This window comes from Bufo bufo, chromosome 8 (genome assembly GCF_905171765.1).
Source record: "Bufo bufo chromosome 8, aBufBuf1.1, whole genome shotgun sequence".
Lineage (NCBI taxonomy): Eukaryota > Metazoa > Chordata > Amphibia > Anura > Bufonidae > Bufo > Bufo bufo.
In genome coordinates, this window is record NC_053396.1 from 90,950,017 (window position 1) to 90,977,055 (window position 27,039).

The 27,039-nt window shown below is 43.4% G+C and overlaps 1 protein-coding gene across 1 annotated transcript; it reads left to right on the forward strand.

Moving 5' to 3' along the window:
- The first annotated feature begins 3,883 nt into the window (after positions 1 to 3,883).
- On the forward strand, positions 3,884 to 25,298 carry LOC120977260 (diacylglycerol O-acyltransferase 2-like). The gene is made up of 8 exons (XM_040405110.1): positions 3,884 to 4,021; positions 6,838 to 6,966; positions 11,564 to 11,671; positions 13,399 to 13,469; positions 17,956 to 18,160; positions 21,379 to 21,553; positions 22,097 to 22,299; positions 24,332 to 25,298. The coding sequence occupies exons 1-8, from the start codon at positions 3,982 to 3,984 to the stop codon at positions 24,484 to 24,486; spliced, it is 1,086 nt and encodes a 361-aa protein (XP_040261044.1). The 5' UTR covers positions 3,884 to 3,981; the 3' UTR covers positions 24,487 to 25,298.
- The last annotated feature ends 1,741 nt before the right edge of the window (positions 25,299 to 27,039 follow it).

Genomic DNA, 27,039 nt, shown 5'->3' on the forward strand with positions numbered 1-27,039 from the left:
GACAAAGAAGAAAAAAACAAACAACAGGTGGCGCTATACAGATACATTTTATTGAATAACTCAGTGGCTATTCAAAATTTTTAATCACATGGAATTACAAAAGTATTCAGATCCAGGTGCTGGTTTGAAAATTGTAGAATAGTTTTCGTGGGACAACCCCTTTAAAACTTTCTTGCAAGGGGGCCTCTAGTATTGGGAATTTAGTCCCAAGCCTAGAGATCCCACTTTTCCATACAATAAACCATGCAGCCCATAAAATAGTATACACAGAACAGTAGAGGAAAACTTGCTAGTTTCTGGAATAAGTTCACCCTCTGTTGTCGGTATCATTTGCATCTCACTGATCAGGTTAAAGGGGCCATGGACCAATTTTCACCATGTGACTCTCTGAACACTTAAATTTTCTTGGCCATAAACATTGAGACGCATATCAGATAGAGAAGTTCAGAGACAGAGGATACACTATCTAGTCCTGCTGACGGCTCCTATCCTAATCTGACAGAATCAATGCAAATTGGTCCCATAAGACTTTCCAAGTCAGAGTAGTAAGGAGTCTCGCATGTACAGTATCTCTCAAAAGTAAGTTCACCCCTCACATTTTTGTAAATATTGTATTATATCTTTTCATGGGACAACACTGAAGATATGACACTTTGATACAATGTAAAGTAGGCAGTGTACAGCTTGTATAACAGTATAAATATGGGGTGCCCTCAAAATAACTCAACACAGCCATTAATGTCTAAACCTCTGCCAACAAAAGTGAGTACACCCCTAAGTAAAATGGCCAAATTGTGCCCAAAGTGTCTATTTTGTGTGGCCACCATTACTTTCCAGCACTGCCTTAACTCTCTTGGGCATGGAGTTCACTAGAGCTTCACAGGTTGCCACTGGAATCCTCTTCCACTCCTCCATGACGACATGACGGACCTGGTGGATGTTAGAGACTTTACGCTCCTCCTCCTTGCGTTTGAGGATGCCCCAAAGATGATCAATAGGGTTTAGGTCTACAGACATGCTTAGCCAGTCCAGTACCTTTACTCTCAGTTTCTTTAGCAAGGCAGTGGTCATCCTGGATGTGTGTGTGGGGTTATCATGTTGGAATACTGCCCTGCAGCCGTTTCCGAAGCGAGGGGATCATGCTCTGCTTCGGTATGTTACAGTACATGTTGGCATTCATGGTTCTATCAATGAACTGTAGCGCCCACAGCCGGCAGCACTCATGCAGCCCCAAACAATGACACTCCCACCACCATGTATGACTGCAGGCAAGACACACTTGATAGTCCTCATCTGGTGGCCGCCAAATACACTTGACACCATCTGAACCAAGTTTATCTTGGTCTCATCAGACCACAGAACATGTTTCTAGTAATCCATGTCCTTAGTTTGCTTGTCTTCTTGTGCATCATCTTTATGAGAGGCTTCCTTCTGGGACGACAGCCATGCAGACCAATTTGATGTAGTGTGCGGCATATGGTTTGAGCACTGACAGACTGACCCCCCCCCCCCCCCCAGCACCACTTTAACCTCTGCAGCAATGCTGGCAGCACTCATACGTCTATTTTGAAAAGAAAACCTCTGGATATCATGCTGAGCATGTGCACTTAACTTTTTTGGTCGACCATGGCGAGGCCTGTTCTGAATGGGACCATTCTTGTTAAACCACTGTGTAGTCTTAATCACCATGCTGCAGCTCAGTCTCAGGGTGTTGGCAATCTTCTTATAGTCTAGGCCAGGCATGGCCAACCTGCAGCTCTCCAGCTGTTGTAAAACTACAACTCCCACTATGCCCTCCTGTAGGCTGAGACCTGTAGGTAGTCTGGGCATGCTGGGAGTTGTAGTTTTGCAACAGCTGGAGAGCCTCAGGTTGGCCATCCCTGGCCTAGTCCATCTTTTTGTAGAGCTCCGATCTTCAGAGAGTTCTTTGCCATGAGGTGCCATGTTAAACTTCCAGTGACCAGTATGAGAGTGTGAGATTGCTCCTCATTCACACCTGAGACCTTATAACACTAATGAGTCACATGACACATGGGATTGAAAATGGCTATCTGGGCACAATTTGGCCATTTTCACTTAGGGGTGTACTCACTTTTGTTGTCAGCGGTTTAGGCTACTTTCACACTTGTGGAAGGACGGATCCGACAGTCTGTTCACCCTGTCGGATCCATCCTTCCGCTATTTTACCGTGCTGCCGGACTGCCGCTCCGTCCCCATTGACTATAATGGGGACAGGGGCGGAGCTCCGGCGCAGCACAGCAGTGCACGGCAAAAGACCGCCGGACTAAAAGTACTGCATGTCCGACTTTTTAGTCCGGCGGCCTCCCACCGCGAACTGCCGTACTGCGCCGGAGCTCCGCCCTGTCCCCATTATAGTCAATAGGGACGGAGCGACGGTCCAACGGCACGGTGAAATAGCGGAAGGACGGATCCGACAGGGTGAACAGCCTGTCGGATTCGTCCTGCCGCAAGTGTGAAAGTACCCATAGACATTAAAGGGGTTATCCCATCATAATGATCACTGTTAAATCTGTTAATGATTTGACAGTGATCATTTTTGTAAATATACTTTATTAACAAATTCCCACCGATTAGGAGAAAATTCATCCCCACTTACCTTATTGTTGTGACTCGGTCTCCCCTGGTTACGACCACCGCTCTTCCGCAAAATCCCGATGGTCGCGCTTGCCCAGAAGACTTCTTCTTTTCTCCCGGCCGGGTCACTCGCTGTCCTGAACGCGCACGCTGCCACGCATGCGCAACGGTGACTTCTTCCCGGCCAGAATAGTACAGAGCTGCGAACGCGCACGCCGGCTCTGTACTATACTGGCCAGAAATAAGTCACATTGCGCATGCGCGGCAGCGTGCGCGTTCAGTCCAGCGTGCGGCCCGGCCGGGAGAAGACTTCAATCAAGATGAAGCCCGCCCCCAGCCAGAATCCAGGAAGTGAACGCGCGGTGGCAGCCGGTAAGTATAAAAACGCAAAGTGGGATAACCCCTTTAATGACTGTGTGCTTGGGTATGTTGAGGGCACACCAAATTTACACTGTTATACAAGCTGTACACTGACTACGTTATATTGTATCATAGTGTCATATCTTCAGTGTTGTCCCATGAAAAAGGAGGTAATATGGACAATCACAATACATTAGTGCCTTGTATTAACTTTCTCTACATGATAAATGCCTTTTACTGAAGTGAGACAACCCCTTTAAGTAAAGTAAATGATACAGATTACAGGGATGGGACTGGTGGCGCACAGGGAATCTGATAGGACAGATTTTCAGTCTGGGACTGAAAGCCATTGTGAATTAGATTGGTCACTCTTTAAAGGTATTTAAACTTTTAAAAAGCAGAAATAAATATTTGTAATAAAAACATATCGATTACTCTTTCCACTAACATACTGCATTTCAGGTTTCAATTGGTGCCAGGTTGTCGTGTTGATTTCCATTTTCTTAGAAAGCAAGTGCTACGGGAAGAGGCTGATGATTTTCAACTGCTAAAACTTTCTAATACAGATCAGATTGTATGTATTAGTTTACACAGCTCCATTGATTTCTAGTATATTGCAATTTCCATTTTTGCATATTTTACGAATTTGCAGATTTGAAGATTGAGAGGAGGCCACTTGTCCCCCTCCCATTGCGCATCCCCTGGGACATATACTGATAAGGACTTCAGTTTGTTTTGGACATCGTCCCATTAACCCTGGAGCAAGGACAGTGAAGTTTCATCAGTTTGTGGAATGTTCCATTGTACAATGCGCAGGGTGACATTACAGGTGCTTACAATAACTATTAACTTGCAGCCCCTGAATTTCATTCAGATATGATGTAGCTCTGGATGGGTTCAGATCAGCCGTGAATCACCCCCTGTACAGTCTTTGTCTCTCTTCGGGCACATGGATGAAGTCTCCCACCAATAGACCAAGAATTCACCAAAAGTGACAACGAAAAGGAAGCTTGAACATTCAGAGCCATGAAAACAATTATAGCTGCGTATTCCAGAGATCTGCGAGGTAAGGCATACAATGAATATTACTGCAATAGCCCCATCATGCTGCTTCTTATAATAATGGATGATATATCATGGATGGTATCCTAGAAAAACATTTAGGATCGTAATCTCATGATCTGAGCTCAGGTCAAAGCTCATTTTATAGTAAAAAAATGTCTTAAGAAAGTAATGCCTGCACTTTTTTTTAACGGGAATCAGGCACCAGGGTCGTGCTTCTCTGAGGGCACCATGCAGTGAGTACTGACAGACACCCTGATAGCAGTGTGTCACTTGTTTTCTTTCAGTAGTTTCCATAAAAAACATATATAAGGCTACTTTCACACTAGCGTTATTCTTTTCCGGCATTGAGTTCCGCCCTAGGGGCTCTAAACCGGAAAAGAACTGATCAGTTTTATCCCCATGCATTCTGAATGGAGAGTAATCCGTTCAGGATGCATCAGGATGTCTTCAGTTCAGTCATTTTGACTTTTCAGGACGGAGATAATACCGCAGCATGCTACGGTTTTATCTCCGGCCAAAATTCCGGAACACATGCGGGGACCAGTGCAGTCCCTGTATACTAATGCACCGGCCCCGCTCACTGTTGTATAATCTTATCTAACCTGTAGGCATTTTTAAGATATAATAATCATGTGTAATCCATCTGTATTACTTACAACATTAAGTTCCGTAGCAGAGAGGAGGGAGGAGGCAGGCCGGGAGGGCGGGCGGGGGCGGCACGTCACTCACTATGTCACGCGCCTGTGCCGCCTGCTTCATTCATAAAGTGGGCGGCGCAGACGCATGACGTAGTGAGTGACGCACCGCCCGCCCTCCTGGCCTCCCTCCTCCCTCCTCTCTGCTACGGAACTTAGTTGTAAGTAATACAGATGGATTACACATGATTATTATATTTTAACAATGCCTACAGTTTAGATAAGATTATACAACAATGAGCTGGGCCGATGCAATAGAATACAGGGACTGCACCGGTCCCCGCTGTCATTCCTAATCCAGATGCCAACCCCCAGCCCCTCCTCCCTCTCAGTTGATACACCCGCCGACCGCGCTGTGCGGCATCACGACGGCCGTGTATCATTGTAAATTGCAGCATTCGCCCCATAAGACGCACTGCTATTTCCCCCCCACTTTTTTTTGGGGGGGGGAAAGTGCGTCTTATAGGGCAAAAAATACAGTAAAAACAGATGACATCCGTATGCAATTTTTTTGAGGATCCATTGTAAAAATGCCTATCCTTGTCTGCAAAACGGACAAGAATAGGACATGTTCTATTTTTCTGTGGGGCTACGGAACGGACATACTGATGCGGACAACACACGGTGTGCTGTCCGCATTTTTTGCAGACCCATTAAAATGAATGGGTCTGCATCCTACCCGCAAAAAAAACGGAACGGACACGGAAACAAAATACGTTTGTGTGCATGCCTTATACTGATGACCCATCCTATCAGCTGTCTGAAGAGGCTATGACGTTCCAATGAGCGGAGCCGCCTTTTCATCATAGTCGCCTAGTGACATCATGTTTATAGGTCACATGGTCTAGGAGCAGCTCAGTCCAATTGAAGTGAATGAGATGGCATACCAAACACAGCCACTATCCAATGGACGGCGCCATGTTTGGTAAGCTACGAGGAGGCAGTGAGGAACATTTATCAAAACTAGTGCACCCATAGACCAGTCTTGAGCTCCCTGCACTAGCATGAGATGTGCCTTAGGCTAGTTTCACAATAGCATTTGAAAGCTCCGACAGGCTGTTCCCTCTCTGGATCTGGCGTTGCCTGAAGCTACCTGAATGCCCGCCGGCCCCATTAACCATAATCTGGCCACAACCCAGCAAATATGCCCAGAATCGGCCTGACTAAAACCGCTATAGTAAATGGGGCCAGTGGGCATTCAGGTAGCTTCCGGCAATGGCGGATCCAGAGAGCTCCAGTAGGTTGTTCCCTGCCGAAACAGCCTGCCAGAGCTCTCAAACGCTAATGGGAAAGTCGCTTTATTAAGAGGCCTCTTAATAAATTAAACGCATTTCTGCCCTGCCGTGCTCCAGATACTGAAGTCTATGCCAGATACAGGTTGGCGTAGACTTCAGCTATAACTCACACCACTTTCTGCCCCACCCCTCCCACTAAGCACCTTCCCATTTTCATAAAGCCTCTTTCACACGAATGTGTGCTCTCCGTGGCAAAATTGCTGACCGCATTTGCGGATCCGAAATACACGGGCAAGTTCCGTGGGCATTCCGCATCACGGATGCGGACCCATTCACTTGAATGTGTCCGCAATTCTGGAGATGCGGAATGGTGCGGAACGGAAGCACAGAACGGAACCCTACGGAAGCACTGCGGAGTGCTTCTGTGGGGTTTCGTCCCGTACTTCCATTCCTCAAAAAGATAGAACATGTCCTATCTTTTTGTGGAACAGGCGGATCCCGGACCCATTAAAGTGAATGGGTCCGTGATCCTCTGCGGCTGCCCCACGGTCAGTGTTCGTGCATTGCAGACGGCAATTTGCCTAACACAGAATCGAGAATCTTTAAAAGTCACAAATTATGGTGCACATATATCACATGCGCCATCATTTGTGGCTACAAAATTATTTACGCTACAATAGTGGCATAAATGCCTTGAAAAATGTCCCTCAGTGGGTGCTGCAACCTTTTTAAACAGCTGATCGTGGGGGTGCCAGGAGCTGGACCTCCACTGATCACATACTGATCGATTCTCAGGTTGATTCATCAGTATTAAACACATGGACAAGCCATTTCATTATACAACATTGTTCTATTAAATGTGTTCTCCAAACCTTGATGTGTTTTAGGGAGCAGACTTACACTGCGCTCTGCACTGCATTCTATATCCGCCGCTGCTGCGTCACTCCAGGAGCAGCTCCGAACATGCATGCAACTGTTCTCTATCATTCAATGGATATTCTCCTTTTTATTGATGGGTAAGTTATGTCACAGTACGGAATTTTGAGTAGAATAGCAAAAAGCTTTATTCTACCATAACTGGTTATTTGACTTGTGTATCACAATTCTAGGAATCTTTATTCACACCGAGGACATGTTGTTGCACTCACTGACCAATGTATTCCTTTATTCAAAGCATGGTAATGGAGGGAATGGTCTATGGCAGGGACACTCAACCTGCGGCCCTCCAGCTGTTGTAAAACTGCAACTCCCACCATGCCTTTCTGTAGGCTGATCCGGGAATGATGGGAGTTGTAGTTTTGCAACAGCTGGAGGGCTGCAGGGTGAGCATGCCTGGTCTATGGCATGTACACAATCTTTGCCAAGGCCTTTTGAGGCCTTAAAGAGTTTTTCCAACTCTTTTTAACTAATGTCCTATCCTCTGGACAGATCATCAGTATGTGATTGGTGGGCTTCTGACACCCCGGACCCCCGGCGATCAGCTGTTTGAGAAGGTAGTGGCGCTCCTGTGAGGGCCGTGGCCTTCTCGCAGCTTATCAAGCACAGTGCCATACATTGTATAGCAGCTGTGCTTGGTATCGCAGTTCAGCCCATTCACTTAAACATATCCTAGTGGTAGAGTCCCTGTGATATCTGTACGAAGGAATAAACACAGACTCATACTGTACACTAGACATATACTGTACATCAGCGCCCTGTTTTTTAATAGGATCCCTTGCCACTTCTGCTGTGCATTTACCCATCAGATCCTTGCTTTAGCCATAAGCGACCGATTATGGGGCAGATATACTGTATAACCAAGATAAAGCCTCATTCACACGCCAGTGTTTTGGTCAGTATTTTCCATCAATGATTGTGAACCAAAACCAGGATTGGAGCCTCCACAGACATCAGGTATTAGAGAAAGATCTACTCCTGTTCTGTGTTTAGAGCCAAATCTAGTTTTGGCTCAAAATCCACTGATAGAAATCACTGATCAAACACTGAGGTGTGAATGAGGCTTAATGTAACACTGCATTTACTCACTGAATGGTGTTTCCCTCCTGACATTCTCACTTGTGCTATGTCCTTTACCAGACATTCTCCATGTATGCCAATGCTGGCTTCTTAAAGGGCCATGCCAGCATGCACCAATTCATCTGCATTTCAGCTAATCCCCAAAGATCACAAGCTTCTCTTGGGACTTCCTCCACTGCCCAGGGGATAGGTTTCTTTTGTATACCATAATGTGCCGAGCTGTTCTTCTGTTACAGCTAGTCTGATACTGAATCGACTTGTTTGTGTCCAAATCTATTGTTAACCACCTGCCCTGAACTTCTGCCTGAACACTACAGCAAAAGTACTCCACCTGCCCTGACCTCTGCCTGAACACTACAGCAAAAGTACTCCACCTGCCCTGACCTCTGCCTGAACACTACAGCAAAAGTACTCCAACTGCCCTGACCTCTGCCTGAACACTACAGCAAAAGTACTCCACCTGCCCTGACCTCTGCCTGAACACTACAGCAAAAGTACTTCACCTGCCCTGACCTCTGCCTGAACACTACAGCAAAAGTACTTGACCTGCCCTGACCTCTGCCTGAACACTACAGCAAAAGTACTTCACCTGCCCTGACCTCTGCCTGAACACTACAGCAAAAGTACTTGACCTGCCCTGACCTCTGCCTGAACACTACAGCAAAAGTACTCCACCTGCCCTGACCGCTGCCTGAACACTACAGCAAAAGTACTTCACCTGCCCTGACCTCTGCCTGAACACTACAGCAAAAGTACTTCACCTGCCCTGACCTCTGCCTGAACACTACAGCAAAAGTACTTCACCTGCCCTGACCTCTGCCTGAACACTACAGCAAAAGTACTTCACCTGCCCTGACCTCTGCCTGAACACTACAGCAAAAGTACTCCACCTGCCCTGACCTCTGCCTGAACACTACAGCAAAAGTACTCCACCTGCCCTGACCTCTGCCTGAACACTACAGCAAAAGTACTTCACCTGCCCTGACCTCTGCCTGAACACTACAGTAAAAGTACTTCACCTGCCCTGACCTCTGCCTGAACACTACAGCAAAAGTACTCCACCTGCCCTGACCTCTGCCTGAACACTACAGCAAAAGTACTTCACCTGCCCTGACCTCTGCTTGAACACTACAGCAAAAGTACTCCACCTGCCCTGACCTCTGCCTGAACACTACAGCAAAAGTACTTCACCTGCCCTGACCTCTGCTTGAACACTACAGCAAAAGTACTCCACCTGCCCTGACCTCTGCCTGAACACTACAGCAAAAGTACTTCACCTGCCCTGACCTCTGCCTGAACACTACAGCAAAAGTACTCCACCTGCCCTGACCTCTGCCTGAACACTACAGCAAAAGTACTTCACCTGCCCTGACCTCTGCCTGAACACTACAGCAAAAGTACTTCACCTGCCCTGACCTCTGCCTGAACACTACAGCAAAAGTACTTCACCTGCCCTGACCTCTGCCTGAACACTACAGCAAAAGTACTCCACCTGCCCTGACCTCTGCCTAAACACTACAGCAAAAGTACTTCACCTGCCCTGACCTCTGCTTGAACACTACAGCAAAAGTACTCCACCTGCCCTGACCTCTGCCTGAACACTACAGCAAAAGTACTTCACCTGCCCTGACCTCTGCCTGAACACTACAGCAAAAGTACTTCACCTGCCCTGACCTCTGCCTGAACACTACAGCAAAAGTACTTCACCTGCCCTGACCTCTGCCTGAACACTACAGCAAAAGTACTTCACCTGCCCTGACCTCTGCCTGAACACTACAGCAAAAGTACTCCACCTGCCCTGACCTCTGCCTGAACACTACAGCAAAAGTACTTCACCTGCCCTGACCTCTGCCTGAACACTACAGCAAAAGTACTTCACCTGCCCTGACCTCTGCCTACCTGACCACAATTGTTGCCTGCCTGCTGTTGCCTGTATTTGTGTCTTCAGACCCTATACACATCTTGCTAACAGATACTACGCCAGGGGGAAGTGTCCTGGGAATTCCTGTAGGAAAACTGATACCTCCTCGTGGGGATATTAGTGTAAACTATTCATAATCACTGGCTTAGCCCAATGCCAAATCCTTAGCACCTCAGTGGGTTAACACCATCTTCACTTAGTGTTGTGACAGAGAGACAGGTAGATAGATAGATAGATAGATAGATAGATAGATAGATAGATAGATAGATAGATAGATAGATAGATAGATAGAGACCCATCTGCTCCATAGAGGAGACCGCTGTGCTGATGGCATCATGGCTATGTCTGTGGTCACACTGGCAGCTTTTGTGAACCTGTGTTCCTTGTATAACAACAACAAAAAAAGATGATACAACTTTCTAGGCTGAAATGTGGATCTGTAGTCTAGTCAAGTTATAGTTGTGTAATAATTGTATAAATTATAATTGTATTAGTTGCTTAGATTTTCATGAAACAATTATTAAAGGCCAGGGTTTACACTGAAGGCCTATCCGGTACTCCCACCCATCAGCAGAAGGAAGAGACAGAAGCTGACTAGATCATGACAGCCCCTTCCCTGCAGGACCTGACAGAGCGAGGTCCATGCGTGTGAGGATGTGTCTGGTAGTGCAGCGGTTTCCAGTAGTAGGAGACAATAGAGTAAAATCCTAGAAAAACCCTTTAAGCTTTACTGACATCAAAGGTATAACCCCAGGAATACAGATGTCTATTGGGGCAAAGCAGCACCCAATGAAGAAAATATGTAACAGCTAAAGGGAACCTGTCACCAGTTTTATGGTGTCCTAACTAAGGGCAACATAAATAAGTGATTGACTCTGACCCAGCACAATGCTGGGTCACTTTCTTTAATTGACCCAGTCAATCTGCCAACATCTTGTATTGGAAAGCTCCAGCTGATAATGATGAGTCATGAATATTCATGAGCTCCTGACTCTCCCCGCCCACCTGCTGCTGAATGACAGTTTGTTTCCATATGAATCAGCAGCAGGTGGGCAGGGGAGTGGCTATATCTCTGGATTAAATATACGCTGGACTCAATGACATCACGCTGGACTCAAATCAGCTCATTAGCATGCGGCATGTGGCATCTTTGTGTGTATATTATGAGGTAACCATCTGTCACACCAGTAAGTGAATACATCTAAGGCACTATTTAGTAGTTAATGATTGTATATAATTAGTTAGATTATAATCAAATAGCCACACGACAGGTTCCCTTTAAGCATTGCCCAAACATAATGACTTACATTTCATTACTAAGCCCACAAATAGTAATCCCCCACTTTAACCCCTTAGTGACCACACATTTTTTGTAAAAAAAGATTGCATTCCAAGAGCTATAACTTTTTGTTTTTTCATCAATGTACCTGCATGAGGGCTTATTTTTTGCAGAACAAGTTATAGTTTTTAAGGCACCATTTTGGGTACATATAATCATTGATTAAAGGCAGCTGTTTAACTTAATCCCCCTTTGTTTACGTCAGTAAAAAGGCGTATTGGTGGTCACTAAGGGGAAATCTGAGATACATGACTTATTATTGTACTGTATGACTGCAGCTGAGAAATTTGGATATATAAACTAATATAAAACAATGTGCTATGTTATCTCCCACCAGGATTCATGTCTCTTGTGGTTTTTATTTTTCTATTCTTCACACATTTCTGGCCAATATCTGCTGTGTACCTCAGCTGGGTCTTATTCGATTGGGAAACACCAGAAACAGGTAAAGCATATGACATTGTGCTAAAAGATTAAAAGAACAAATCTTTTTAGGTGACATATGGCCATTTGGATGGAATGTGTCTTCAGACCCTATACACATCTTGCAATATTTTCTTTGCATTTGCAGGAGTATTTTGATGATGGGATGTCATATTGCTAGGATATGCTATGACAGTATGCTCAGTGGGGGGTCTAAACCTCTGGACCTCCACTGAACCTGAAAACCAAGGGACAGAGGTCCTGTTGGGAGGTCTTCTGCAGAGCAATGCTCCCAGTCTAGTGATATGCCATCACTTTTGGGAAAATCCTGTCCAGTAACTTCATGTGACAATAAGGGCTCATGCACAAGAATGTGTGCGGCCCGTGCCTGTATTGCAGCCCGCAATATCAGGGTACCGGCCGTGTGTGTCCGTATCACTTGAATGGGTTGCGCAATCCGCAAGACATAGGGTGATGCGGAGCGGAGACACAGAGCGGAAGCCCACGGAAGCAGTACTGAGCGCTTCTTTGGGATTTTGGTCTGTGCCTCCACGTGTTCTATTTTTTTTGCTGTGTGGACTGAATCTTGCGGATCGCACACCCATTCAAGTGAATGGGTCCCATGCCTCCCAAGTGTCCCTCTTTTGGAGGCACAGTCCCTCTGTCCCTCTTTGATCCTTAAATGTCCCTATTTTTGACCTGGGGAATTAATGCATAAATGTGCATTAATAAATTTACTAAATTGCTCCTTACTAAAGTGTCTGTATGGTTTCTACCTGTATATTAGACCATAACTTCATTATTTTGTGCAATTTCTACCTTAAAATATCTATAATCTGATTTATGTGCTAATATTTAAATGGATATTGAAGTACAAGAAAAAAAAAATTTGTCTCCACAAAAAAATAAAGGACCTTACACTGTCCTAACCGGAACCCCAGCTGCTGCAGTTGTGACGGTGTCAGTAACTATGCTTTGGGCGGAGTTAGAGGCGTGGCCTAGTATGAAAAAATTGTTATGATGCATGTCGGCATATATTGTCCCTCTTTGCGATTTTCAAAAGTTGGGAGGTATGGGGTCCACATCCGGAAACGGTGGCCACGCGGCTATTGTCGCGGCTAGGTAGTGAATGTGAGAGAGTTGCAGCAACCAGACCACTACACAGTGTTCGGAGCTGTGCCTGGTTTTGGCACACCGCAGCTCCTGTACACATCTGATTCGCAGGGGTCACCTGGAGCCTGACCACTGATGATCTGATATTGATATCCTAAGGAGAGGTCATCAGTAGAGATGAGCGAACTTCTGTTTTAAGTTCGGCGTCTAAAGTTCGGCTTCCGGTTAGCGGAGGATCCCGATATGTATTCCGAATTCCGTTGTGGTCCGTGGTAGCGGAATCAATAATGGCCATTATTGATTCCGCTACCACGGACCACAACCGAATTCGGAATCCATATCGGGATCCTCCGCTAACCGGAAGCCGAACTTTAGACGCCGAACTTAAAACAGAAGTTCGCTCATCTCTAGTCATCAGTATTAAAGTTGCAATAAACCCCTTTAATTAATAGGATTTTCTGTGTGTGTCCAATAGTCCGTAAGCCCAGCCAAACGGTTTTAACCACTGCTGTCCAAGGCTAGCAAACTATGTAACTGCAGAAGACACCAGACACCATTGCATCTTCTAAACTAGACCACCTTCCATATCCCCCATGTCTTAATCTATTGAAGTGACTATTCTCTGCTATTCTATAGGGGGTCGACGTAGTGAATGGGTGCGCAATTGGTCTGTCTGGAACTATTTTCGGGACTATTTTCCTATACAGGTAATATTTCCAAAAAACAAGTAATTGACAGATAAACACAAAAATCCAGTGGAATTATTTTCATTGGGGTGACTACACTAGACATGCGGTCAGGATCCCCCACAGTATCTTCATGAAATACACATGGCATACCTTGTCAAGGCAAGTCTTTTTGTATAAATTGAATAACCATACAAATGCAATGCGCAAACTGAAATAAATGCAGTGCTTTCTCAACTCCAGTATAAAAGTAACAGTCCAATTTAGCGACCAGGAATACAATTAAACATTTTAGTCTATATTGTCCATATAGCTTATAGGATACGGAGACAGCAGTTACATGTGGTCATGCTTCATTCTACCTCTGTATCCTATCAGCTATATGGACAACATATGCACAATATGGACTAAACCATTTCATTGGATTCATGGTCAAAATATGTGCAGTTTTTCTGAATGGATTATTGTGAAATAAACATTAATAAGAAAGGTGCACTACTGTGGATGCAAACAACCAAATCTGACTAAACCAGGGGTGCACAACTTGCGGCCCGCGGGCCGCATGCGGCCCCCGGAGCCAAGGTTTGCGGCCCCCGTCCTGCTGGACAGAAACACAGCTGATCATGCGATCAGCTGTGTTTCTTCCTGGAGCACCACACAGGGAAGGATGACAGCTCCTGCCCCTGTACTATAGCAGGAGTCTGGAGCAGGACGGGTCCCTGGCTATTGGTGAGAGTGGGGGGCCGAGGAGAAGGCAGGCGCAGTTTATCAGCGCTTCTGCCTTCTTCTCAAGGAGCGCTCTGCAGCAGTGGCATACTAAGGGAGAGGCGTGGGGGGCAGTCCGCCCCGGGTGCCGCTCTCAATACAGATGGAAGCGCTCATTGTTGGAGCACAGGGAGCTGCAGTTCTGTCACTCACTGCTCTGCGCTCTTCCCCTCCTTCAGGCCGGCGGCGCTCTGAATAGTAGAGTAGGAAGACTTCTCCCCACTCCACCATTCAGCCTGCAGACACGGATCGCGCTGCCAGCGTGTGTGGGCGGAGCCTGAAGCCCGGGAATCTGCATAAGCTCTGCCCACACAGTGCTGCAGAGCGATCTGTGCTGGCAGAGAAGAGAGGTATGTGAGCTTCCGGACCAGGACAAGGTGAGTAGGTACTGTGTTTGCTTGTTTTTTTGTTTTTTGTTTTTTGTTTTTAAAGGGGGCACAATGGTCATTGCTAATGTGAAGGGGGCACAATGGGCATTTTTACTTTGGAGGGTGGACAATGGGCATTGCTAATGTGAAGGGGGCACAATGGGCATTTCTACTCTGGAGGGGGCACAATGGGCATTTATTCTATGGAGTATGGAGGGGGCACAATGGGCATTTCTACTCTGGAGGGTGCACAATGGGCATTGCTAATGTGAAGGGGGCACAATGGGCATTTCTACTCTGGAGGGGGCACAATGGAAATTTCTTCTCTGGAGGGGGCACAATGGTCATTGCTAATGTGAAGGGGGCACAATGGGCATTTCTATTATGGATGGGCACAATGGGTATTTCTACTCTGGAGGGGGCACAGAGGGCATTGCTAATGTGAAGGGGACACAATGGGCATTTCTACTCTGGAGGGGGCACAATGGGCATTTCTTCTCTGGAGGGGGCACAATGGTCATTGCTAATGTGAAGGGGGCATAATTGGCATTTCTACTCTGGAGGGGGCACAGAGGGCATTGCTAATGTGAAGGGGACACAATGGGCATTTCTACTATGGAGGGGGCACAGTGCACAGAGGGCATTACTACTATGAAGGGGGCACAGAGGGCATTATTACTGTGAAGGGGGCACAATTGGCATTACTAACACAGAGGGTATTACTACTATTAAGGGGGCACAATGGGGATTTCTACTATGGAGGGGACACAGAGGGCATTATTACCGTGAAGGGGGCACATTGGGCATTATTACTGTGAAGGGACACAATGGGCACTATTACTGTGAAAGGGGACAATGGGCATTACTACTATTAAGGGGCATTATTACTGTGAAGGAGGCACAAAGAGGACATTACAACTGTGAAGGGGCATAGATAGGGTATTACTACTGTGAAAGTGGCACAGAGAGGGCATAACTACTGTGAGAGGGGCACAATGAGGGCATAACTACTATAAAGGGGGCACAATGTTGGCATAATGACTGTTAGGGGGCACACATCTGTACAAAACAATGAGGGCAATACTACTGTGAGGGGTTACGATTTTATTAAAGTATTAAGGGGGGGTGCCAGAGAAAGGACCCGCCCTGGGTGCCAAACAGCCTAGGCACGCCACTGCCGCTGATCAGCTGATAAACAAGCGATCACTCGTTTGTCGGCTGATTTGCATGTTTTATCAGGATGAAAGACGTACAATTATTGTCACCGTGCATATCTCACCGTGTAATCAGGAATTTGCTGCCAATAATCAACAGAACTGAATGAGGGAGCAGTGACTGTGGTAGTGATCATTCCTCCCCATTTACTTTGCATCAGCCTGTGTAATAGACTGATGCAAACAAGTGCTGATTAACTTGTTTTTTTTTGCGGCCCCTTGAAATAGAGCAATGTGACAATGCGGCCCCGAGACCAAAAAAGGTTGTGCACCCCTGGACTAAACCCTAAAAATGGTGTTAAAATTGAGAATTTAGCCAATATATCCTTATATTAAGGACATATCTTAGCCCGAGCACCGCACCAAGGTATCTCAAGTAGCTTGAGATACCTTGGCGTGGTGCTCGGGCTCAGATATGTCCTTAATATAAGGATATATGGCTAAATTCTCAATTTTAACACCAGTTTGAGGGTTTAGTCAGATTCGGTTGTTTGCATCCACAGTAGTGCACCTTTTTTTATTAATGTTTATTTCATATACTGTAGCTATTTACATCCACACATTTGTCTTGTGTAGGATGTATTTTTGTGGTACTTGTGATCTGCTGCGGGCATCCTCCAGTGTATGCATTTTTGCTGGGGATCGCCATTAGCAACAAGCCACAAGTGCAGGATCTGCTCACCTGGATATATATGCACAACTACATATGGGGTTGAGCACTTCCTGCCTTTTAACACCACGCCATTTTTTGTAGAATGGATTCTTGTGCAGAAAAACATTACCAGCAAAGTGAAGGAGATCAGATACTGTAAATCTCATGTACACTTTGCTTTTTCATAGAAACATAGAATAGAAACATAGAAACATAGAATGTGTCGGCAGATAAGAACCATTTGGCCCATCTAGTCTGCCCAATTATCTGAATACTATGGATAGCCCCTGGCCCTATCTTATATGAAGGATGGCCTTATGCCTATCCCATGCATGCTTAAACTCCTTCACTGTATTTGCAGCTACCACTTCTGCAGGAAGGCTATTCCATTCATCCACTACTCTCTCAGTAAAGGAATACTTCTTGATATTACTTTTAAACCTTTGCCCCTCTAATTTAAAACTATGTCTTCTTGTAGCAGTTTTTCTTCTTTTAAATATTCTCTCCTCTTTTACCTTGTTGATTCCCTTTACAGAAATTAACCTTCTGTGCATATTTTGAAATCCACAACATATCAACTCCCTGTGCCGTTTTTGTGGATTCCACCTTTTTCAATGCAAGGGTGTGATCTGCAGAAAATCCGCATCCAATCTGCACCAGAAACAACAAGTAACGCATGCAGTTTCTGGTGTGAAAACGCACAAAAATCTGCACTAAAAAGCGGATTTTCTCTTTTGAACCCCCATCCGTGTGCAGGGAGCCTTTGTGTTTTTATACTACAGTTGAGAAGGTATTGCATTTATAAAGGTTTGTGTATTGTTTTTTTTATATTCATTCAATTCATATATCATGCGTTTTTTATGAATTAACAATTTACGAGAATACTAGAAAGTTTTTGAAGTTTGAAGTTCTCAGACAACAAAGCTGCAGTTTTCATGCAATCCAAGATGGTATTCACCGACAAAGACACAAAGCACCACAATGTAAAATTCTGCTTTATTTCATATTTATTATACAGTATTTACAGGTACCAGAAAATATAGCAAAGTAGTAAAAGTTGTAGAAATCCTGTTTGTCAGCCATATATAAGGTGCAGAAAAACACTGCTTCCAGTAAGCCACTGACCATACATGTATAAAATATCAAGCTTCCCTAGAAACACTTGGGAACTGGGTCGCAGTTGTGTTGCCATGTGGCCAAGTCCACTTCTGCAGGAAGGCTATTCCATGCATCCACTACTCTCTCAGTAAAGTAATACTTCCTGATATTACTTTTAAACCTTTGCCCCTCTAATTTAAAACTATGTCCTCTTGTAGCAGTTTTTCTTCTTTTAAATATTCTCTCCTCTTTTACCTTGTTGATTCCCTTTACAGAAATTGACCTGCTGTGCAGTGGCTTGAAACACAGCAATATCCTAAAATCTAGAGGGGAAAGAAACTTTAAAACTCAGTCTAATGGATCCAATAAGAGAGTGTAACATTTTCCATCCTGTTGTTCCCTCTGCACAGCTTGTGAAGACACACAATCTACCTCCAGGGCGTAATTACATTATTGGTTCACATCCTCATGGGATTCTGTGCATTGGAGCGTTTTGTAATTTCGTAACAGAATCTACTGGATTCTCTCAGAAATTCCCTGGAATTCGACCTCATTTGGCTACACTTGCAGGAAACTTCCGACTGCCCATACTACGGGAATACCTGATGAGCGGAGGTAGGTTGATTGTAATTTATCAGTATTACTATGGATGAGTGAATCAAAGATGTTCATTTTTTATTAGTTTTCCATTATAAACTAATAGAAAATTAAAGTTTTTTAACCTTTTTTTGTAGGTTGTAAGGTCTTTGTATTTGTAATCTATAAAGCATCAACATGTCATAATGTAATGCTAATATATGAAAGTAATAATTAGGGATGAGCGAATCTTTGTTCTAATAATGCATGGAGCATGAGCTTTGGGCAATAACTTCATAAATTAATTTGTACTGTAAAAAACAATTTCCCACTTGGAACCGAACCCGAGTTCGGGAAATGTTTTTTTACAGTGCAAATTAATTTATGAAGTTATTGCCCAAAGCTCCTGCTCCGTACAGTATTAGAACAAACTTTTTATGCGAATCGACTTCGTCAATTCGCTCATCCCTAATTATTACTTTCATATATTAGCATTACATTATAACATATTGATGCTTTATAGATTACAAATACAAATACTTTACAAACTACAAAAAAATGTTAAAAAACTTTCATTTTCTATTAGTTTATAATGTAAAACTAATAAAAAATTAACATCTTTTTAAAAAGTCACAAAAAAGTTGCAAACTCACTACAGTTGGAAGGGGGCGTAAAAATCGGCAGTAACAAAACTGTTAGGTTTAAATATGCGCCAAATTTAACATACAACATACACCGTTTGATAAATTTGGCACAAAGTAAACCAATGCAAAACTGACCTCAAATATTTTCCTCATGATGAATTAGACTACTTTCACACTCGCGTTTTGGCTTTCCGTTTGTGAGATCCGTCATGGGCTCTCGCAAGAGGTCCAAAACAGATCAGTTTTTCCCTAATGCATTCTGAATGGAAAAGGATCCGCTCAGAATGCATCAGTTTGCCTCCAATCAGTCACCAATCCGCTCTGGAGGCGGGCACCAAAACGCTGCCTGCAGCATTTTGCTGTCCGCTTGACGAAACTGAGCCAAACGGATCTGTCCTGGCACACAACGTAAGTCAATGGGGATGGATCTGTTTTCTCTGACACAACCTGGCACAATAGAAAACGGATCCGTCTCCCATTGACTTTCAGTGGAGTTCATGACGGATCCGTCTTGGCTATGTTACAGATAATACAAACGGATCCGTTCATGACGGATGCATGCGGTTGTATTACTGTAACAGATCCGTTTTTGCAGATACATGATGGATCCGCCCAAAACGCGAGTGTGAAACTGTATGTATGATTCATTAAAAAGTATTGAAATATTGTGGCAAAGGGTACGTTTAATTTCATAATAGGAAAATGAGCGAGCACTCATACACTTGGCAACCAAATTGACATGTTCAGAAAATATTTATTAAATCCCCATAAAATACAAGCAATAAAATTTATAAGAACAATGTAGCAATAATATACAACATTACAGTCACATATATTGTGGTAGATATGATCGATACTATATTCAATAAAAATATATTCGATAGAAATATTCGATAAATTGAATGGTAGAAAATTCAATGTTGAAATATTCGATAGAATATTCGATACCACTCAATAGTGTCGATAAATTCAATAATATATATCACACCAAAAAACTTCAAGTATATGCTGTTATTTGGGAAAGAGGGGGTATTATCTTCTAGAGCTCTATCCCAATTTGGGAAACTGAATGTCACTGAAAATGTTGTAGGTGTATTCACTGGGAGCGCAATATGTTCATAAAGTGTCCACAGGAATCCTGATAATGTGAAAAGTCTCTTATAGCATATCCTTTTAAGGTCGATATGAGCTTTGAATTGAAGAAAACTTTAAATCGATATTTGGCTTACCGTCTGGCGTCTGCTGTCTCCCTATTGCTTCAATGGAGCTTTAAATATTTGCCGGCTTATTCAGTCGCTCCATATAGCAAGCTAGTTTAAATTTCGCGGGAGTTCCAAAGATCGCGGGAGTTGCCACTCTGTTCCGCAATTTCCTTTGGTGCAGCTTTCAACGATAAGAATAGTTAATCCTTTACTGTAGAAATTTTCTTCTGTATGGCCATACAGTATTATCGGAGGCTTTTCAATGCAGGTACATCACTTGTTTCACCATACGCGTTACGGGTAGATTCACTCTCCCTTCCTCAGTGGAATCTACCCGTAACGCGTATAGTGAAACAAGTGATGTACCTGCATTGAAAAGCCTCCGATAATACTGTATGGCCATACAGAAGAAAATCTCTACAGTAAAGGATTAACTATTTTTATCGTTGAAAGCTGCACCAAAGGAAATTGCGGAACAGAGTGGCAACTCCCGCGATCTTTGGAACTCCCGCGAAATTTAAACCAGCTTGCTGTATGGAGCGAATGAATAAGCCGGCAAATATTTAAAGCTCCATTGAAGCAATAGGGAGACAGCAGACGCCAGACGGTAAGCCAAATATCGATTTAAAGTTTTCTTCAATTCAAAGCTCATATCGACCTTAAAAGGATATGCTATAAGAGACTTTTCACATTATCAGGATTCCTGTGGACACTTTATGAACATATTGCGCTCCCAGTGAATACACCTACAACATTTTCAGTGACATTCAGTTTCCCAAATGGGATAGAGCGCTAGAAGATAATACCCCCTCTTTCCCAAATAACAGCATATAATTGAAGTTTTTTGGTGTGATATATATTATTGAATTTATCGACACTATTGAGTGGTATCGAATATTCTATAGAATTTTTCAACATTGAATTTTCTACCATTCAATTTATCGAATATTTCTATCGAATATATTTTTATTGAATATAGTATCGATCATATCTACCACAATATATGTGATTGTAATGTTGTATATTATTGCTACATTGTTCTTATAAATTTTATTGCTTGTATTTTATGGGGATTTAATAAATATTTTCTGCACATGTCAATCTGGCTGCCAAGTGTATGAGTGCTCGCTCATTTTCCTATTACTACATTTGCCTTTTAAGAGAGGGTGGGGTGATTCCCTCTATATGAGCTTGTAGCACCATACCTTAACTACTTGCTAGTGAGCCACCACAACCTACCACTACGTTTAATTTCATGTCTAATACATGATTTGTGGATATTGTATATGAATAGTTTTTGAAATGTACAACATTTACTAGTCTAAAATCTTTACCCAATAATGAACATGTTGTCATAGTCTAAGTGTCTCTGCATTCCACATACCTTTCTAACCCTACTATCTCCTTTTAGGTTTGTGCCCTGTGAATCAAAAATCATTAGGCTACACTCTATCCCAGAAAGGTCCCGGCAATGCCGTTGTTATAGTGATAGGTGGAGCCGCTGAGTCATTATCCTGTCAACCTGGAGTCACAACGCTCATCCTAAGTAGACGACGAGGATTTGTGAGACTAGCACTTGAGCATGGGTCAGTACTGAACAATAGCACAATAGTTTTTTTTTGTAAAGTTAGATGAAGTTCACACTTCAGTTATATGGTCAGTGATTTCCATCAGTTATTGTGAGCCAAAACCAGGTTCAGGTCAAAAACACAGAACAGGTGCAAATCTTTCCATTATACCTCATCTCCGAGTAGTCTTGACCACTGGTTTTGGCTCGTGATAACTGTCCAAACAACTGAAGTATGAACTTAGCCTTAGGCATTCGACCTCTGTGATAGAGATACATAATTATAAGAGCAGTCTAGTCTAGTTAGAGCATCACACTAGCGTTACAACCATCCACCAGGATGTTCCTCGCCAGGTCCCATTACAATCAATGGCACCAACGGGGAAAGGCAATATCTGAGCATGCCAGATATGGTGATTTTAACACTGGGGTGAAACTAGAATAAGTTTGCCTTATGAATTTTCCTCACTTATCATATTTAATTACAATATAATTTTGAGTCTGAAGCACAAATCATTGGTAGACCTCTGATGATTGTCCTTGTCTTGGTGTCTCAATATAGGGCTGACCTGGTTCCATCTTTCTCTTTTGGAGAGACTGACCTGTATGACCAAGTTCATTTCTCAGAGGGGAGTTTTCTTCGTGCAGCTCAATGCAAGGTCCAGAAATTTTGGGGGTTTGCGCCATGTTTCTTCTATGGTCGTGGCTTAATATCACCTAAATCAAAGGGTTTCATCCCTTACTCCAGACCAATAACAACTGTGGGTAAGTTTTAATTTTGTAATTTTATCACTATAGAAAACATAAATTTTCTCAATGTTATTCATTTATTTTGCAAAGATGTAACCACGTAATTTTTCAGAATAGGGTTCATCAATGCAACAATATTTAGGCCAAGGTGTCTTATATCAAGGGAGATTAAAATAAAAGATTAATCTCATAGGTTTAATAAACTGTAGATAAAGCATTCAATTATTTGCCTTAAATTTAAGTTTTAGTTTTCTTAATTAACAATTCGTGTACCAATAAAAGTGTCTATGAGCCAGATATTTAACGTGTCAATTTTCTAAACTGGAATTTAATTGAATGCCATGACCGCCACAGCACTTTCCTTTTTCACACAAATTTTTGTCTGGGAGGCTTGTGATTTTTGTTTTGCAGCACATTGATTAGCCTCTAAGTAGGTGGAAGGTCACTTAAATAATTGTTTTATGTGATCACCTTGTTTACAGACAGTGTGTTACGACTGTAGGTAGGGACAGACAAGGACAGTGAGCCCTAAGGCTGGAACCCAGCCCGCTTTCCCTTCCTACTTTCAGTACAAGCACTAGATAGCTAGACCCAACTGGTCGATGGTCTCTACACCATTTAAGTGCAGAGACAGACAAACAACAAAGACAAACACAATACCAGAGTTGTATGTTAATGGGTCAGGAATCGTCAACCTTTGCAGTATGAAACAAGAACAAAGAGTGGTCCTAAGACATGCCAAGATCAGAACCAGACGGACAACATAGTACCAAATGATAGACAGACAGTGGTCCGAAGACAAGCCGGGGTCAGAGGAAGGAGTAATCCAAGAAGCATAGTAAACAGGAACCAGGAACACAACTAGTGAGTCAGAGTGGGGTTCTAAGAAGTTCATGAGAATAAATGTTCTATATATTCAGCTGCACCTGCCGTCATTGTGAGGTTATGAAATTCCTTACCAAACTTTACTCTGCTGATGTTGTGTAGTCACTTTGCTCTTCACCCTATAGTCAATAACACAAAGTAACATTTTCATAAGTTAGTTTTTTTTCTTGCTCACTCTATGCATTTAATAAAAGTGTCTGAATTATACATGTATAAATTACCCATCCCCACCTAGTAACGCTGCCAAAGATTTGTATGCAAACTGCTTTCCAGGTAAAGGGCCTTCTAAACGGGTCAATGATCATCCAAACAAACATTGATAGGAATGTTCAGTTCCAACTACTGTCCTGTGTGAATAGCCGGCCGATCTGCCAACAAATGAGCAGCAACTCTGATGCCAAATCTGTGTTTTGTTATAGAAATATTCCTTATTTCAGGTTTTCAACTCAAACTTCCATGATTTTCCATTTTACCCAAACCATAGAATGTGTATAAGTGGATTAAAGTAGTTCTACAGTCAGATACATTCAACTGACTACCCTGAAGTTCTCTTTCAGGCTATTTTTCACATGCTGAAAAATAAAAGCACAAAAATATAAACCATATTTTCAATATAGTACATTTGTATGGACACAGGGCCTTTTTTTAATGAAAGGTGTGTGTTTGTGGCTAAAAATCAATATTGTAATTGGGTTTCATCAGAATTTTTCATCTGTTTGTCTTCTGCAGCCTGCATGTATTCTCATACATTGCAGAGTGCTCAGTCCTGTTCAGTATGAAATCCATCAGACAAGCTCTCCAATGGATCAGTCTGTAGCCTTTACATCTGCGCTCCTGAACACTCATAAAGCTGATAACCCTCATCTGGTTGTAAAGATGTCAGCTTAGATTTGTTTTCAGAGGAGCAGGATTTCAAACTAAACAAGACCGAGTAGATTGCAATGTACATGAATGTATGCAGGCTGCAGAAGACAAATAGTTAAAAAAAACTTTAATGAAACCAAATTATAAAAATTATTTTTAGCCAAAAACACCAAAGGTGTCCATAGCCTTTTTTTTGCAGAACATTAGGAATATCTCACTGTGTGTGACATAGTTTATTATATTTCATATTTTATAAGAGTATTCTCAATAACATCTATATTTCTCCCATTTTCCATAGTTGGAGAGCCAGTCACTGTGCCCCAGATAAAGGACCCAATCCCAGAGATTGTGGACCAATATCACAACATGTACAAACAAGCTTTGCTAAAACTTTTCCATGAGCACAAGACCAAATACGGTCTGGGTGAGAATGCGGAGCTGCGCATTTTGTGACAATAACTGGAAACCGAGTACTTAAATCTAACGCAAACTACAATGGCCACTTCCGTACACACACACCATCATGCTGTACACGCGTGTGCAATATTTTTGCTTGCTTTTTAATGAAGGCTTACTAAAGGCATAGACATGAACACATGACCAAAAGCGAATGTGTACATATACAGTATGTCCCATGTATAACTGTGTACAGGACCTGTGGATGCACAGTGCATGATAAGACATTACAGTATATGTATTCAAAATATTCCTATTCTGTATATTACAGACTCACACAATGTATACCTGGAATGCAGTTCTATGGCTAGTTTCACACTTGCGATAAAGCAATCTGGCAGAGCTGGATAGTGCCCCGTGCCCACCGGACCCCTAGACTGTAATGGGATCTGGAGGGAATCCGACCATAACCTAGCATAAATACCAGGATTCAGCCAGACACAAATTGCTGCACCCAAAAGATTTTGTCCAGCCGAATCCCGGTATTTAACCCTGAGGAGCATCCGGATCCCCACTGGTTCCCATTACAGTCAATGGGCTCCGGCAGTGGACAGCTGTATCCAGCTAGAAACTGCCTGCTGGATTGCGTTAGTGCAAGTGTAAAAGTAGACTTTGGAACCTGAATATGCAAGCTCTACACACTGGATAAACTGCGTCTGTAAAGTAAGGAGTCCAAGTAACCTAGTTGGTTGAAAAATGCTTTTCTCATGCTGGTGCTATCCTGGGTATGGGGTTAGCATGGCTGTCACTGTTGGAGACAATGACTGAAACTTAAAGGGGTTGTACCATTAAAAATATTTTCAAACCAGCACTTGGATCAGAATACTTCTGCAATTGCATGTAATTAAAAGCTTTGTATAGCCAATAAGTTATTCAATGAAATTCATCTGTATAGTGCCACCTGCTGTTTGCTCTTTTTCTAATTTCTCTGTCCACCTCTCTGAGGTGGGCACAGATGTTCAATTCCATCCTTCCAACTGCCACCAGCTGCAGCACAAAGGACACACCCTCTGAGGTGCCAAGCAACTGGAGCAATTTTAAGTGGAGATCTCTGCATCCATGTGAGGTACACGGCTGGTTGTAGCTTTGTTAGGGTCCATTCATACGTCCGTAGTGTATTGCAGATCCGCAAATTGCAGATCCGCAATACACCCGGCCGGCACCCCATAGAACTGCCTATTCTTGCCCTGCTGGACGAGCCCTGTCTAGACCAGCCAGAGCACCTTCAGCTCTGCTGGACATGGAGGCCACAGCTGGAAGCCTCAGAAACCAGGAGTAAAGTGTTCCCTGGACAAAGCAAGAGACAGACCAGATTAAAAAGGGAAGTACAGCCTAAAGAAGAAGCTGAGTTCCATAGCCAGCCTGTCAGCACAGCAGAGCCAAAGAGCGACAGATGTAGCATAGAGGAGTTTGCCTGCCACAGTTAATGCTAAAGCCTGTTGGTAACCAAAACAAAGTTCTGATTGTTTCTGATGTCTGTCTGGACTCAATTTATTTCATCATCCGCTTTATTACCTACCCCCCTTGTCTGCTTCAGAGCCAACGCCTGGGGATCCAGAGTATCCAGGTAGGAGTACCGTGACATGTGCACAACACCTAAAGGGACACTATAGGCCACCCTACACCACTCTGGCATTCCTATACCTGGGTACCATCCACAGTATCACTAAAAGGGGCCCTGTGCCCTTGTTGCTTCACTGCAACTGGCGTCACGAAAACAAACACTTATCCCATCTTAAAGGGACCCCAGTGCGGACCGCGCCTCTGAAGCATTAGTATGTGTGGGGGTATTAGATTCTGAGCCCCATTAAGGACACTGGCTATTATCAGCCTGAGAGAGAGAGAGAGAGAGAGAGAGAGAGAGGCCGATATACGGTAAGTGGTAATTTGAACTCACACAATGTTCTTTTATTTTTTACTAACATAGCTATGTGATTTTTTTGGTGTAAAGAAGTCACAAGACCCCTTTAGTGATCTTTTAAATGCCTGTGTGACAATATTTTGGTGCACAAACATTTTTAGTGGTGGCCCAATGGCAGGGTCCGGGCCCTGGAAACAGGCATACAAGAGAAGTAAAATCTCCTCCAGTCGGAGGCTGGCATAGTTGTCACCCAGGTGCCTAGACTGCTGGAGGTGCATCTAATTTCTGACAAGGTTTGTGCCTCATCATAAATTAGATGCTTCCTCCAGCAGCGCAGGGGCTATAAAAGACCAATATAAAAAGGCGTTCCTTTATAAATGTCCTCCAATATCGTCGTGACAGCTGGGGACAGACCACAGAAATATTGAACCTTTGGACATTGTCCAGAAACAAAAGATGTATTCACGATTTTTTGGGAAGTTAGAGGAACCTCTGTAAATGTTCTTATGCTATATGTTATGAACATTAGCAATAGCAGTATCTTACTTACCAGATGACTGATTATGTGGTCCCTATAGCGAATTTGAGAAGGTAGGTCCTGGGGAAAAGAGGACACTGGTAGATTTCCTCTATACCATGAAGTCATCGCAACCACATGAACATGTCTATAATACTAAACTGGGGAGTTT